The following is a 14,880-nucleotide window of genomic DNA, read 5'->3' on the forward strand; positions in this document are numbered from 1 at the left end:
TATTTCCTAAGTGAAGAATCAGTAGAAAATCTTAGAAATTAAAGTTTCGAGTTTGCTAGGCTTTTTTAGAAAATTCTTAACTTATCTGAAACTTGACAAGTTGAGTCATTACTCTCAGACTCTTAGTTTCAAAAGAACAATTTGTTTTTAACTTAGAGAAATGTTAAGAGAATGTAAAAGACTTTCTCAAAAATTATTTACATCCCAAGTATTTAAGATAAAGCAATGATTTCAAGAAGGTGGGAACATTATTTTACTATGTCTTCAAGTTCCAGCTACTCTAATGGCATTTATTCTTTCTTCTCTTTTCTGTTAATGAGGTAACTTCTATCTTTCCATTTATATTCTACAATATCAGCTACCTCTAGACAAAGGCAGAGTCATAATCTTAAGAAATTTAACTTAATATGGAATTCACATTTACTTGTTAGCTACATTATGTCTGTTATCTAAAATCTGACTGCACTGGGCATTGATATCCAGATGCTGAGACAATAAACTGGTAACATTTGTTTCCTGCCTCAGACTCAAATGAGAATATGAATCCAAACATATTCACTGCATGTCTTCTAACTTATTTCTGAGTGAAGCACAAATCATAAAAATATTTAATGTATCCATAGATTGGTTAGTTGTTATGGCTAGTCTCTAGTTTAGTTTGTTAACAAGTTTAGTTTCTATAATATAACATTCATGGTACGAGTAGATAAGATTCACATAAAAAATTATCAGCAGTGAAGCATTTCAACAAAAGAAAAAGGAATATAATTTTTAAAGAACCATGCATCATTCTCTATTGAGATAGGTTAGCAAGTATTCATTCCTTCTCTTAAAAGATAGAGAACATGCAAGTTACCAGGAAGCATGCGAGATAAGTTGGCATTCCAACCCAACTGATCACAAAACACCCTTTTATATATACTAAGTTTGCATATTTTGCTAGGGTCAACATCAAGACCTTTCAAAATGCAAAACAACCAAATTATACTCTGTACCTACAGCATAAAAATTGCATCATTTTGCAATAATTGTTTTCATATTATGCAGTAGCTAGTAGATATGATGAATAGAGAGTAAGAACTCATTAGACAGAGAAATATTGTTACCTTTTGCCCTGGACGACCAGATTCTCCAGGTTCTCCCTGGCCAAAGAAAATGAAAGATGAAAAGGACAGTCTTACAGGAATTTTCGAAAACCCTATGCTTCTGGGTATTTCTCAGGGATACCCCAGCTTCCTTCTGGATCTGTGCATTTTATTCACTTTATTCTGTTACTGTACATCTCACTAGATAGATAAAGGAACATTTTTTTTTCAGTGAATATCCTATAGCTCATGTTTAAATCCACATTTCCATAAAAATCAATCAGAAAGGGAAAAGAGGCAAGACCTCTTACTTAAACCTTCACGGGATTTTCCATGAATATTCCCTATTGTGTTTGGAAGCTGATCATTGCAGGAGAATAGGAACAAAGTGATAAACATCAAAGTTGGTATAAGGGAAGGGAAAGGAAAAATCTATAAGCACCCAAACTGTGACTCCTGCGGTACTAACCCTGCGTTTGCAAGGTTGCCCTTACCTTAATTCCTGCAGCAGATGAGCCGGGATCACCCTAAAATGAAACCCAGGAAGATTAAACCACAAAAGATGAAGATAAGAAACCAACACCCAGAAAGCCATTACTGACTCACGGGGACCCGTGACTAATGGGCCTAACTATTCTCCATAAGACTTTGTACCAAAATGTCAACATAAGATACTAACCTTTTCCAAGATAAACAATGTACTTCCTAAAAATATGGGTTTACTTCAAATGTAAAATATATAAGGACTACATTTCTTAATATACATGTATATATGTATAAATCTCTTCCCTTGATACAATAATAAAAATGCATTACAATACAATAAATTATAATTTAGGGATCTGGAACTTTTGGGTTTATTTCTGGAATTTGTTAATGTCATCAGCTATCATTTACTGGAGTTCCCTGACCCTTTTGGTTTTCAGAAAGTCATGGTTCAACTGATGAAGTCAAAGGGTTAATGATGTTGAGGTGGGAAAAGCCACGTAACAGATCAGTTTGTTTTCCTCAGAAAGCGCTGTCCCGATTACGACCCGCACGTTTTTTGCAGCTTTATACTTATTTCACTGTAACTCGGTCACTGGGAAGCTCCAGGATGATGGATGACTTGTGGGTGAGGAAGACACATGTGAGCTCTGGGAGAAAGTTTTCAGACAGAATCTGGTTTTTTAAAAGGCACTTTAATCCACCCAGATTTTGTAGAGGGTGACTACATTTCTAAAGCAAATATGTCATAAATAGGCAGATAGGAACTAGTGGAAAAACAATATAGAGGCTAGCCACGGATGTTGCTTATTTCTGAAATGAAGCCAATAAAGGGCCTAGATTTTCAAGTTCCTTTTAGCCCTAGTCTGTCCCATGAACACACTAGAAGGAAAAAGAAAAGGTCATCTGAGACATCAAGAAAATAGGCACAGCCACAGGAGGATGGCATATAGCAGGGTTTCCTCAGCTGTCTCATCTGCACATATGCTCAAGTCAAGGAGGGCTGGGGCCCATCTCCTTGTTCTAGTTTCCAGAAACTGTTCATCAGTTTTCGTTAGGAACAGGCAGATACCAGGCCTCAGGCCTTTGTGTACAGGGCACCTGCCTCCTCTCCTAGTTCCTCTGAACCTCATGCGGCTGGCATCTTCTCTTTTTTCCAGTCTCGGCTTCAGAGGCTTTTCCTCAACCTTCACCAACCTGCCTAGACATAGCCCCTCGCGCGCACACATCTTGTCGTGTAGCCTCATGCTCTGTCCATCGTGTTTCCTGCCTATTTCCCGTCTGTCCCTCTGAGAAAGTCAGCTGCATGGGAGTAGATTTGTATCTGTTTTTATTCAGTGCCCAGCCTTTATGTATGCTCAGTACATATAGGGGGAAAGAATAAACAGATCTCTAAAAGAATTTTTAAACAGGTCAGCAAAGATCAAAATCAAAATAAGACCGTTAGGAAGGAATATAAAAGCAGCTTAGGAAGAAGAAAGAAAGTGTAAATTAGCTTGTTGAGGAGGCAGATACCTTTATGAGTTTGACATCTGTAATTGCTATTACCCAAATACTGTCTTACTGTACAAAGATACTGACTTCTCTTCCCAATCATTAACATTCAGTTGATGATGGGAAGCAACATAAATGTAGCCAATAAAATAAAACTTATCCTGTCTCTCCTACTATAGTATGAAAGCTGTCAACATCAATGAGGCAGGTCTGTAATGTTTTGCACACTATGACCTTTGAAGTCATTAAAAGCAATTTTGATTTTGCAAAGTTCCTTTTTTTAATCTTATTTATACCTCATAAGGCTCCTGGGAGATAGGGAAGACATTACTATTTCCATTTACTAGATGAGTAAATTGAAGCAATTGGAGATTGAGTAAGTGTTTGGCTTTCTAAATTCTACTGGCTGTTCTTTCTATTGGAATAAGAAAATAATTATTGGTTTATTTCATTCTGATGCGAGGACATAAAGGTTATAGTAAACTTGCAAATAAAAGAAAGTTGCTTGTATTAACTATAGCTAAAATTTTTTTCAGTGTCTTAATGAAAAGTAGTTAATCTGCTAATCTGAATAAAGACTAGGTTTACTTCTCATTGAAAGTAGATGGAAAGAAAAAAACAGTTTTCTGAAAGGCCAACTTATTTGTGGAAATCTGAGCTGTTTCATTTGATGGACAACTACGAGTGATATTTTTATTCTTTTTAGAGATTTGGAACTGTGAAATCTCAAGGAATTTTTATTTAAGTGTCAAAGCAACTGTTGGAAGACTTTTATAAGTTAAACATTTTAAAGGATAATGCTGCAAACAGTGGAAATAAAATAGTGCATGTTTATAATCCTCCTTCCTTCAAAAGTGAAAATGAATACTGGAATCAAGTAAGGGGGAAAATCCCCAACTATGTCTTAAGTATACTCTTAGCTTCAAAAGTCAGTTGGTTTGGAAGTACAAGTTTCCACAGGCTAAGCCATAGATGCAGGAATTCTGTGAGAAGATATTTGAGATAAATAAATTTGACTTTACTATTTTTCAGTCATGCCCAGTTTCCATTTTTGTTTGCGGTTATTTTCAAAATACTTGGTAGATGATTATGCGCATGTGTTATTAAGGTACTGGTGGACATATGCAGTGAATGCGGTGACATTTCTATCATTTATTAAATCACTCAATAAATATGTATTGAACATCAATTATGTGCTGGGTGTGGATGCAGGGATGCTGGAGCTTGGGAGACAACAGTGAATAATGCAGTTACATACCCATCTTTATTCTGCACACACTTTAATAATTTCCTAATATATGCGGTATACAATATTATTGATTAAAAGCATGAAAGATTTTTTTTCTGTCTTTCCTTTTTTTTTTTTTTTAATCTGGGACAGGAAGAGACTGTCATGTTTGGGAAATTCTGTGTCACTGTATATACACAAAAGACATGATAATAAGCAAATGCATGGCAAAAAAACAAAGTTCTAGCATTTAATGAAAATTAGAAGCAGCTTAAAATATATTTTTTTAAAGATTGTTCATTCAATACATGTTTATTATCTTCCAAATACATGCCAGGAACTGGGATTGGTACCAGGCATAGAACAGTGCAGCATCAAACAAAGTTTGGTTTTTTTTGTTTGTTTTTCCTTTTTCAGGGAGATAGATGTCCAATTAAGGAGTTACAATGAACCATGTTAAGGGTGATGATGACAGGGATTATAAAGAGTGCTGTGGGATAAAGGTTCACTTTGGGAACATAGGCCAATAATTGTTTCTTTAACCACATATTTTTCAAGTAACCTAACCAATCCTGAGGAGACTGAAAAGGAAATGATTTATATATTAAGTTTTCATTATCTTTTATTTTTAATTATCATGGGCATGTAATAGTTATATGTCCTTATAGGGTATACATACTGCTTTGATATAGGCACAATGTGAATTCAGTGGACTGAAGAATGAATAGATTATAATGTGGGGAAATGAAGATGAAGAGTTGGAGAAAGGAGGACAGCAAGAGTGTTCTAAGCTAAGGGAATAAAGTGTGCTGATTAGAGAAGGTCTTGCATTGATTGGGGTGGGAGTGTCCACAGAGACAGGCCTTTACATGTGATTTAAAGAAAAGACAACAATTTGTGTGGTGGCTCCAAATGTGGTGGTTTGGAGGATACAGATCAAAGATATAATGTAGATATAGATATGGAGTAAAAAGACAGCCTATTCATAGAAATCAAAACAGGGAGATCCAAAAAAGAGGAGACAGACAGGTAATGCCAAGAAAAGTGGAGCTTTCGAATCAACAGATAAAACTGTGACGAGTAGGGTGGTGTAGTCAAACCATTTAGCATGCTACATAGACACCCACTTTCACCTGGAGGGAGACACATGAGAAATCCTCAGCCTGGGCAACATAGCAAGACTGTGTTTCCACACACACACACACACACACACACAAAAAATGTAAAAAAAAAAAATAGCTTGGCATGGTGGCACACCGGTTGCCAAGCTACTCAGGAGGCTGAGGTGGGAGGATTGCTTGAGCCCAAGGCAACAGAGTGAGACCCTATCTCTAAAAAAAAGAAAACAAAAATGAAAAAATTAAAAAAATCTATATTTCTGCGTTTGTTGGTGTAATACCCCATAGAACATGACCCTTCGATAGTAATTCTACACGTGAGTGAACTCAGTCTTTGGAAGGTTATTTTTAAACCTAGAGCACTCTGTGGTTGTTGTCCAGAATACACTGAAGTCACTGGCCACAAAGAAAACCCAGCCTAGTGGTTTTTATAGTTCCACAGCATTTCCAGATGACCAGTCTGGAAAGGCTTAGATTGCTTTACCATCCAAAGGCACTGAGTTGGATCAAAAGGAAAACAGTCCTATTAAAATGAATCAGCCAATGACGTAATTTACTACATCAATGGCAGAAAAGAAGCATTTTTTTTTTTTAAATTTTACATCTTAAACTTGGTAAATGATAAATGAGTTTCACATACTGAACACAAAGGCTATGAGGAGTGTTTCCAACATGCTGGAAACAAATTATATGACAGAAGCAGGAAATGTTTAAAAAACACATCAAAAATTATATTCCAATTACAGCATTCTTGGGATAAATGCCTACAGGTCAGATTACATATTACACACGTTACAGATTCCTATTTACAATCCCCTGTTTAGACCCATTGAAAGTTTATAGAAATGATTTCCGTTTTAACTGAAGCATTTCTCATATTTAATTTCAGCTGACTAATAAAACTTTTTGATAAGAAAAGAAAAACAACCAATCGACTTGACTTCAATTTCCATGTGGTAAGAAAAGCTAATATTTATTGAAAGTTTTTTGTGTGTGAGTCAGTATGGTAAATGATTTGCATTAATATAAAATAAGAACAATTTTCTTTAGCGATGACCTTGGTCTTTTCAAAGAAAAAAGGTTGCTTTACTTATTATAAAATTAAATTTCAAAAAATGTGTGGTTAAAGAAACAATTATTGGCCTATGTTCCCAAAGTGAACCTTTAAAAATACATCTTTTAAGTATAAATTTCTTTACATAAAACCACATAGGCATAGTTCGGGCTTGGTATAAATTTTTTTCATTGAAGAAATTGCCCACTGTGTAGAATATTTCCATCTTTTTAAGCAGAGGTTAGCAATTATGGCCAAATTGAGCTGGCCACCTTCAAAATGCATGAGCTAAGAATGGTTTTTACATTTTTCAATCATTAAAAATACCAAAATAACTATAATATTTCATGACACAGGAAAATTACATGAAATTAAAATTTTAGTGTCTGGAAATAAAGTTTTATTGGAATACAGCCATACTCACTTGTTTATCTATTGTCTATAGTAGCTTTCGTGCTACAAAACAAAGTTGACTAGTTTTGACGTAGACGATATGGGCCACAAAACCTAAAATATTTATTTTCTAACACCTACTCACCTCTGCGTTTAAGTACTAATAACAAAGTTAAATATAACATCCAGGTTTATTATTTAGGTTTTCAAATTTTGACTTCAGGAGTAGTCAGAGTATACCATTAGTATTATTTATTTTAAACATATTCATGTCATATGATACCAATATGGCAGATTAAAAGAAATAGTCCTACAGCTGTGGCATTCAACTGGGGCAATTCTGTCTCCTAAGGAACATTTGGCAATTTCTGGAGACACGTTTCGTTGTTGTAACTCAGAGGTGCTTAGTCATCTAATGCGTAGAGTACAAGAATGAAGCTGAACATCCAACCGCTCCCAACAAAGAGATATCTGCCCCAAATGTCAATTTTATGCCTATAATCCTAGCACTCTGGGAGGCTGAGGTAGGGTGGATTGCTTGAGCTTAGGAGTTTGAGACTAGCCTGAGCAAGAGCGGACTCATCTCTACTAAAAATAGAAAAACTAGCTGAGCGTCAGTGGCAGGCGCCTGCATTCCTGGTTACTTGGGAGACTGACCAAGAGGATTGCTTGAGCCCAAGAGACTGAGGTTGCTGTGAGCTATGATGACACGATGGCACTCTACTCAGAATGACAGAGTGAGGCTCTGTCTTAAAAAACAAAAAAAAGGTCAATATTATAGAGTTTGAAGAACTCTTGTCTGTGAGACACTGATTCCACAGTGATTCCCAGATGACTCCTGAACATAATTACAATTGCTACGTGGTGACAGTAATTCATTCTTGCCACCTGGCCCATATTTATATTAATATTTATGAGAGAAAAAAGATAGATTTTATTTTGTGGGTGTGTTTTTATAACTAACCATTACCCATCTGTACTGTAATAATTTTCAAAGTGGAATAGTTTTATGCTCAACTATAAGCCTAAATGAATAATTCTTTTTTTCATCACTCAAATTCTTAGCTTGATTTAAGTTAAAATATATCTGACTCTATTCTATTTTAAATTTCTTAAAAGATCTTCTTAATTCTTAACATGTAGGTAAAGTAAAATAAAATATCCTTCCTATGTCAGAGATGTTGGTGAAGTATGAATCCATGCAAAAGCTATAATGATAGATGGGGGGTAAAAAAGAAAGGAGGCAGAAAGATAAGCTACAAGTCCACTGCAATGTAAACACTACACAGCTATGATTTAATAAAAAAATAAAATAAAATAAACACTAGCCATGGTTTAGAAGACCAAACAGACAAACAAAAAAACCAATGCTCCCCCAAATAAGCAAAAAACAGCCCCCCAAACCAAAGGCTGACATAATATACAGATTTCCAGATTTTGTGGGTTACCAGTTGAGGCAAACTGTCTAGACCACACTAGAGTCTCTAATCAAGTGACATGAACTTATAATCAAACACTCAAATCTTATCTCAATCTTCTGAAAAGATCTCTCCCAAAACTGGGACAAATTGACTCATTTTAGAAACTCTATTTTTATATCTTGCATATAAAAGGGTGTGTTTCATTTACACACAAGTGTTTCTATTCCTTGAAAGTCACATTACTGGAAGCTTAGCTACATTTTTTTCTAGACTTTATTTTATATCATTTTACTTTCAAAATATTTAAATTTTAAGATAGGAGCTTATGGAATAATCACCTTTTAGAAACCAAATATTTAAATGTTTTCTAATCTTGGAAAACTATCTGTCATATTAAGCTATTCTCACTCACCTCTTTCAAATCTTTCCTTTTCAAGTACATGAAATAACACATTGCTCATACACATACCCTTTCATATTTCACAAAACTGTACCTTTTCACCTGTGTCCCCTTTGGGGCCATTCTCTCCAGCATCTCCCTGAGGAAGAAATAAAAGCAATACATGTAAAATACATTGGTGACATTGAGTAAATGGTATTTTTCATGGTTATACGTTTTCTTTCATAAACACTACATATTAAAATCTGCTGCAAATGTTCTACAGAGCTAAGGCACTTTTACTTGACCAGCTGTCTGATATCAATAAAATAAATTTTATTACAATGAACATGGCCAAACAGTTTCAAACAATTCCATTATATTAACAGAAAACAGTAATTTGTGTGCCTGCCTTCTCACAGCTTGTTTGGGCACTTAAAGTTTCCTTAACTCCATCTCTTGTCCTCTGCTCAAAGCTCCTCTCAAACTCCCCATAATTCCCGGAATAAGCCTTGTGCATTACCACCTCTGCACCCTTCTTTCTACCACCATTCCTGCCACCTGACCCCTGCCCTGCCCTTTCTTTTTCCTTCTATCTGTATAAATTCTGCCCTGTCTTTAAGCCCGGCTCAAATCTCCAGGACCTTAAAGTACATGACATACTCTCAAAACCTGTGGACTGAATATATTTATCTGACACACATAGTTTGCATTCATGAAATAAACATTTTATATGTTATAAGAAAACTTTTTTAAAAATCATAAATGTAAATGAATTGGGAGAGTTTGTGTTTTCATTATTTTGAGACTTCCTATGCCTATTTCCTCACCGACATCTCCTTTTTCCCCCACAAAGCAATGCATTAGGAAAAAAGGCATTCGTTTAGTATCCATGATTTGCTTCTTTAAATTTTGAAATCTTTAATTTAAATCTTCCAGCATGTTATCGTGGAAATTTAGAGGACTTTGGAGTTAAGGAGACTGAGCCCAGCTCCGAAGTCTATGGGGTAAGTGAAATTCTTTTTGCATCAAGTTTTTCTGGTATAGTATAAGGGTAAGGATACTTTAAGCAGTTACAAGAAATAAGTAATATGCTGTGTGTAAAGCAACTAGTACTGTATCTGGCATATCATAAGCTGTTAATGATAGCCATTAGAGAAAACAATATATTATTATTCCTATATTCAATAGGCTAGAATATAGTCACTTTTTTTTCTACGTAGGATCTTGTTCTGTTGCCCAGGCTAGAGTGCAGTGGTGTTATCATAGTGCACTGCGACCTTAAACTCCTGAGTTCAAACAATCTTCCTGCCTCAGATTTCCAAGTAGCTAAAACTACAAAATTATACTACCAAGCTTGGCTAATTTTTCTTTGTTGTATTTAGTAGAGACAGGGTGTCACTCTTGCTCAGGCTGGTTTTGAACTCCTAGACTGAAGCAATCCTCCCACCTGAGCCCCCCAAAGTGCTAGGGTTACCGTCATGAGCCACTGAGCCCAGCCTCTACTTTTATATTATTTAAACATTTATTTAAGATAAGACAGGGACTATCACTAATAGTTTGCTTGGTGGGGCAGGAGTGGGGGGAGAGGAGCTTGGGGAGGGAGGCTTTCACTTTTTTCTCTTTTTTTTCTTTTATTATTTCAGATGCACATGAAGTTAATCTGCTTGGCATTTGTATATGGTGACAGACACACCACTGCAGACCATGATAGCTTGGGATTCTTTCTCTGGTGAATTCCTGGGTTGTCTCAACATTTCTCCTCTTCTCTCCTTAATTTCTACACAAAAGAGTCATTGATAACTAATTCATTTCAAGTTAATTACCATGAACTGATCGTATGCCAAATGGATGTACTGGTAATCTCTTATAAGGGCTTTTGACAGGAAGTTGATTTTCATGCTTTTGAAAAAATATTAGAAAATCTCTTAAAAAATAGAACAAAATAAAACCTTCTTAGAAAAACTGGCTCAGAGTAGCAATGAAGTGAAGGATTTGACTGAGCTGTCCCCTTGTCAAATTGTCTTTTTGTACCCCTCTATTTTGCTGTCCTTCCATTTAAATAAATAAAAAAGGCATTTATTTAAATGGAAGGAGAGCAAAATAGAGGGGTAGAAAAAGACAATTTTTTATCTTTTTTGCTTTACAGTGCTGAAAAACACAGTTAAAATAAAGAATTTTTTCTTGATCTGTAGGTGAAATTCTTTTGGGATCAGGGGTTATAATATTGATTTGAAGAAAGACTGTATCACATATGAAGAGACAGTATCACTTTTACATACTATTAAATAGCATGATAATCAGAAAAATAAGTACCACAAGATGCAGTGAGAGTCTAAAAATAATGAGGACAAGCCCAAAGCAGTAAGGAAAGGAGTCTAAGGGAAAAGTAACATGTAACACTGGGCTTCTCCTTTTGTTTTTCCTTCTGGTTTTTATGGGAATTTTTGTGGGCAACTTCCAGATAATTCTGCAGGTAAACATCTGTATCCCTTTAACCTAATGACAGAAGAGAGAGAGGGAGAGTAGAGAGGGATGTGGGTGCTGGCAGAGTACTGGAATGGCATTAGCATGAAGGTAGAACAGAGATTTTGCAGACCTAAGGATTTTTGAAAGTCACATAAAAACCCGACATAGAATATTTAAATTTATTCCCTTTCTCTTCGTTTTTAAAAAAGCTTTTTATCTAAACTTTTGTCCATACATAAGAATTATAATATTTTATTTTTCTGCTAGTTAGCAGTCTGAAGAAAAAATAAAAAACAGTGGTCATTATAACTACATCAGTAACATCATCCATCCATAGAATTCCGTTGGGTACCTCTTGGCAGGGGGTGGGTGCGCTGGACAGAAATACAGGCAGAATCATTCTTACCTTTTCTCCTTGTTCTCCAGGTTCTCCCTGAATAAAAGACAGAGATTGGGTGACATTAAATTATAAAACACTTAATTTTGTTATTAAACAAAACTTTACTGAATGTACTAGTACATGATACTTTTTGTTTAGGCTATATATAGTTGCCATATGAGTTTCCTGGAGAATTGAGTATGGATATCAATATTGAATATAATTTAATTCTTTGCTTTTATAGAACTACAGAAATGTATTTCAAGATTATCATTCAGAAACTGGCTTTGGGGCACTAAGGAGAACAACGGTGCGACCATTCACTATCTTGAGAAGCTTCGTAGTCTGCCCCTTTTTATTCTGCCCAAACTCAGAGTCAGTGAAGTAGACCAAGCATTTGGGGCATGAACTATTTTAGGGGTCTGGAGTGTAGTTCAGTGTAGCTCCCCTAAATGTCATCAACAGTCCTAAACTTGAAGCCCTTTACAATGTCATGAGTTCTCTTTAACTGCTAGTAGCCAGCAAGTTCCAAATCAGGTGTATTTTAGGAGGCTTTGATACCCTCAGGAAAGACACTAGAAGGGGGCAGAGTTTGAGTTTAGGAAAGATGTCCTTACTCTATATGATGGCCAGGATAGCATGAGAACTAAAATGCTAGATTGTTCTCTGAGGAGAATCTCATTTTCGTTTTACTCAGGAAAGGATAAAAGTGAGGGAGTTCTAAAGAAAATTATACACATTATGATAATATTTCCCTATGAAAGGCTGAGTAAGTATTGCCATAAGATCAGACTGCTTTTTTAAAAAAAAGATCAGACCTTCTTTTTTAAAGAAATAATGCAATTACTGTGGGTTTTCTTGAAAAAAAAAATTATAACTCTTTGCAGAAGTCGGTTTGGAGGCAGGACTCTTTTCATTCCCTGGAAATCAACCTGATCCTTTCGTTTCTGAATTTCTGGTCATCTTCATTCTCAAGATCCATCCTGATGGTTGCTAGGCAACATAAGAATAGCACTGTGGACATGCATTAAGCATTAACTCCTATCATTTGGCTTTTTAGCATGGACCAAGAGAGGGAAGAAGACAGGAAAACAGCAATAGTCCCAGAAGGACTATTTTCTTTCTCCTCTTGCAGGATAGAGTATATGTCTATAAATTTTAGGTCTGTCCTAGGAGCCTGTCAATAGCAATGTGATCTGTAAAATCAGCTGACAGGCATCTGTGCGTACCGATACACACAGCACAGCTGATAGGATTAGACATTAGTTTTGCACTTCAAGGGATGTTCACTCATCAAAGGATTTGGGATCTGTCTGCCTATTTGGTTTAAACTCAACTGTCACAAATCTTTTTATATTTAACAGATTCATTTTTTTTTAAGAAACAAAGAAAACTCACAATCCAAAAAAAATCCTCAGTACATTTTTCCCTGTTTATTAATTCAGATTATACAAATTATATCCATTTTTAAATTTTATTTATTTATTTATTTATTTATTTATTTATTTATTTATTTATTTATTTATTTGAGACAGAGCTTCAATCTATTGCCCTGGGTAGAGTGCTGTGGCGTCACAGCTCACAGCAACCTCCAACTCCTGGACTTAAGCGATTCTCTTGCCTCAGCCTCCCAAGTAGCTGGGATTACAGGCACCTGCCACAAGGCCCGGCTATTTTTTGGTTATAGTTGTCATTGTTGTTTGGCAGGTCCAGGCTGGATTCAAACCCGCCAGCTCTGGTGTATGTGGCTGGCGCCTTAGTCACTTGAGCTACAGGTACAGAGCCAATTTTTAAATTTTAAACATCTTTATTCTATCTCTTCTTCTGATTAACTGGTCATGTTGTGTAAGGGGTAGAGGTGGCCAAATCTTGAGGAAAAACCATAGTAGCACTGTGAACGTCATCCCTTGCCTTGTAAATATACAGATTTTTGGAAGAATAGACATAACCTACCTTTTTACATGCTCATTAAGTGGTAAAATGACAATAGACTTATGGGTTTTCTCATATTATTTAGATATCCCACAGAATAAAAATTTTAGACAATCATATTCTATTTGTTTTTCTGAATTTTAATGCTAATGAGAATCAAAAACATAATTTATTCATAAGTCACAAAATTCTATATTATACTATTGAGAAAAAATACATTCTAATGCAACAAGTGAGCTATGAAAATACTGTACCAGCTTACAATTTCATGGACATTTATGTGTCAGATGATTTTTCTTGGCTTTATTTGTACTAACCTTCTGCCCTGGTATTCCATTCTGTCCTACTGCTCCTGGTAACCCGGGATCACCCTCAAAATAAAAGATAGATACTACTAAGTAAAATAGACAAAATCAATACATCATAAAAATGATTAGAGGAAATAGCTATCCAGTAATACTTTAGACGCAGATAGATAATTCAGTGACTATTAGTGTAAATTCGAGATAGCTTGTATGGTCCAACCTTGTTATCAAGGTTAATTTCCTTTATTCACTCTTTTCTATCATTAAAAATGCTGAAGCAACCTATTATTAAAATTAACATCTAGCATGGTGCAGGGTATACCATCAGCATCAAATAAATATTTGTTGACTGAGTAAAGATACCTGAAAATACAAGAATTTCTTGGTGGAAAACTTTTGAGTGATTCATCAGCTCAGGAAAATAAAGACTAAATCATTCATTTTTCTTTTTTCGAGACATAGTCTCACTCTGTTTCCAAGGCTAGAGTGCTGTGGCATCAGCCTAGTTCAAAGCAACCTCAAATTCCTGGGTTCAAGCAATCCTCCTCCTCAGCCTTCTCAGTAGCTGGGACCACAGGTGTTCACCACAATGCCCAGGTATATTTTCTATTATTTTGTAGAGATGGGGTCTCATTCTTGCTCAGCCTGGTATTGAACTCCTGAGCATTCCTCCTACCTCAGCCTCCCAGAGTGCTATGATTAGAGGCATGAGACACTATGCCCAGCCAAGACTAAATCATTCTGTTTTCATGATAGACTTAATCGAATGAACATGTACACATCCAAATAGTGAAGAATATACACATCTTTAAACACCTTAATTCATTTAGATACATTTGATGTAAAAGTGGAAATGGCTTTGGTTTCTCTTTCAAATTTCACTATAAAAATAATCAGAATAAACACTCAAATTACAGCTTTCATTGTCATAGTGAGCAATAGGCTTTTGGACAAAAGACGATGGCTACTATTAGGCTAGACAAATTTCCCCTTTCAGAAAGATGGTGATGTATACCTGTCTTTTCAGATTTTGAATAAGCAGCTATTTTCCTAAGAGGAAAATCCCCGTGAAATGCCCAGAAACTAAGAAGGAAGGATACCTTGGCCCTTCACGCTTCCATGGGGCTCAGACTTACA

At 35.7% G+C, this 14,880-nt stretch overlaps 1 protein-coding gene across 1 annotated transcript in view; it reads right to left on the reverse strand.

The window, feature by feature from the left end:
* The window catches only part of COL25A1 (collagen type XXV alpha 1 chain), a 535,414-nt gene that overhangs the window by 90,610 nt on the left and 429,924 nt on the right, over positions 1-14,880 (reverse strand). The window contains exons 13-17 of the mRNA XM_053564529.1: positions 13,756-13,809; positions 11,534-11,560; positions 8,774-8,818; positions 1,580-1,612; positions 1,107-1,142 (exon numbers count right to left, since the gene is read on the reverse strand). Of these exons, the coding sequence (XP_053420504.1) occupies positions 1,107-1,142; positions 1,580-1,612; positions 8,774-8,818; positions 11,534-11,560; positions 13,756-13,809 (195 nt within the window). The remainder of the gene's footprint in view (positions 1-1,106; positions 1,143-1,579; positions 1,613-8,773; positions 8,819-11,533; positions 11,561-13,755; positions 13,810-14,880) is intronic.

The sequence above is a fragment of the Nycticebus coucang genome, chromosome 1 (genome assembly GCF_027406575.1).
Source record: "Nycticebus coucang isolate mNycCou1 chromosome 1, mNycCou1.pri, whole genome shotgun sequence".
Lineage (NCBI taxonomy): Eukaryota > Metazoa > Chordata > Mammalia > Primates > Lorisidae > Nycticebus > Nycticebus coucang.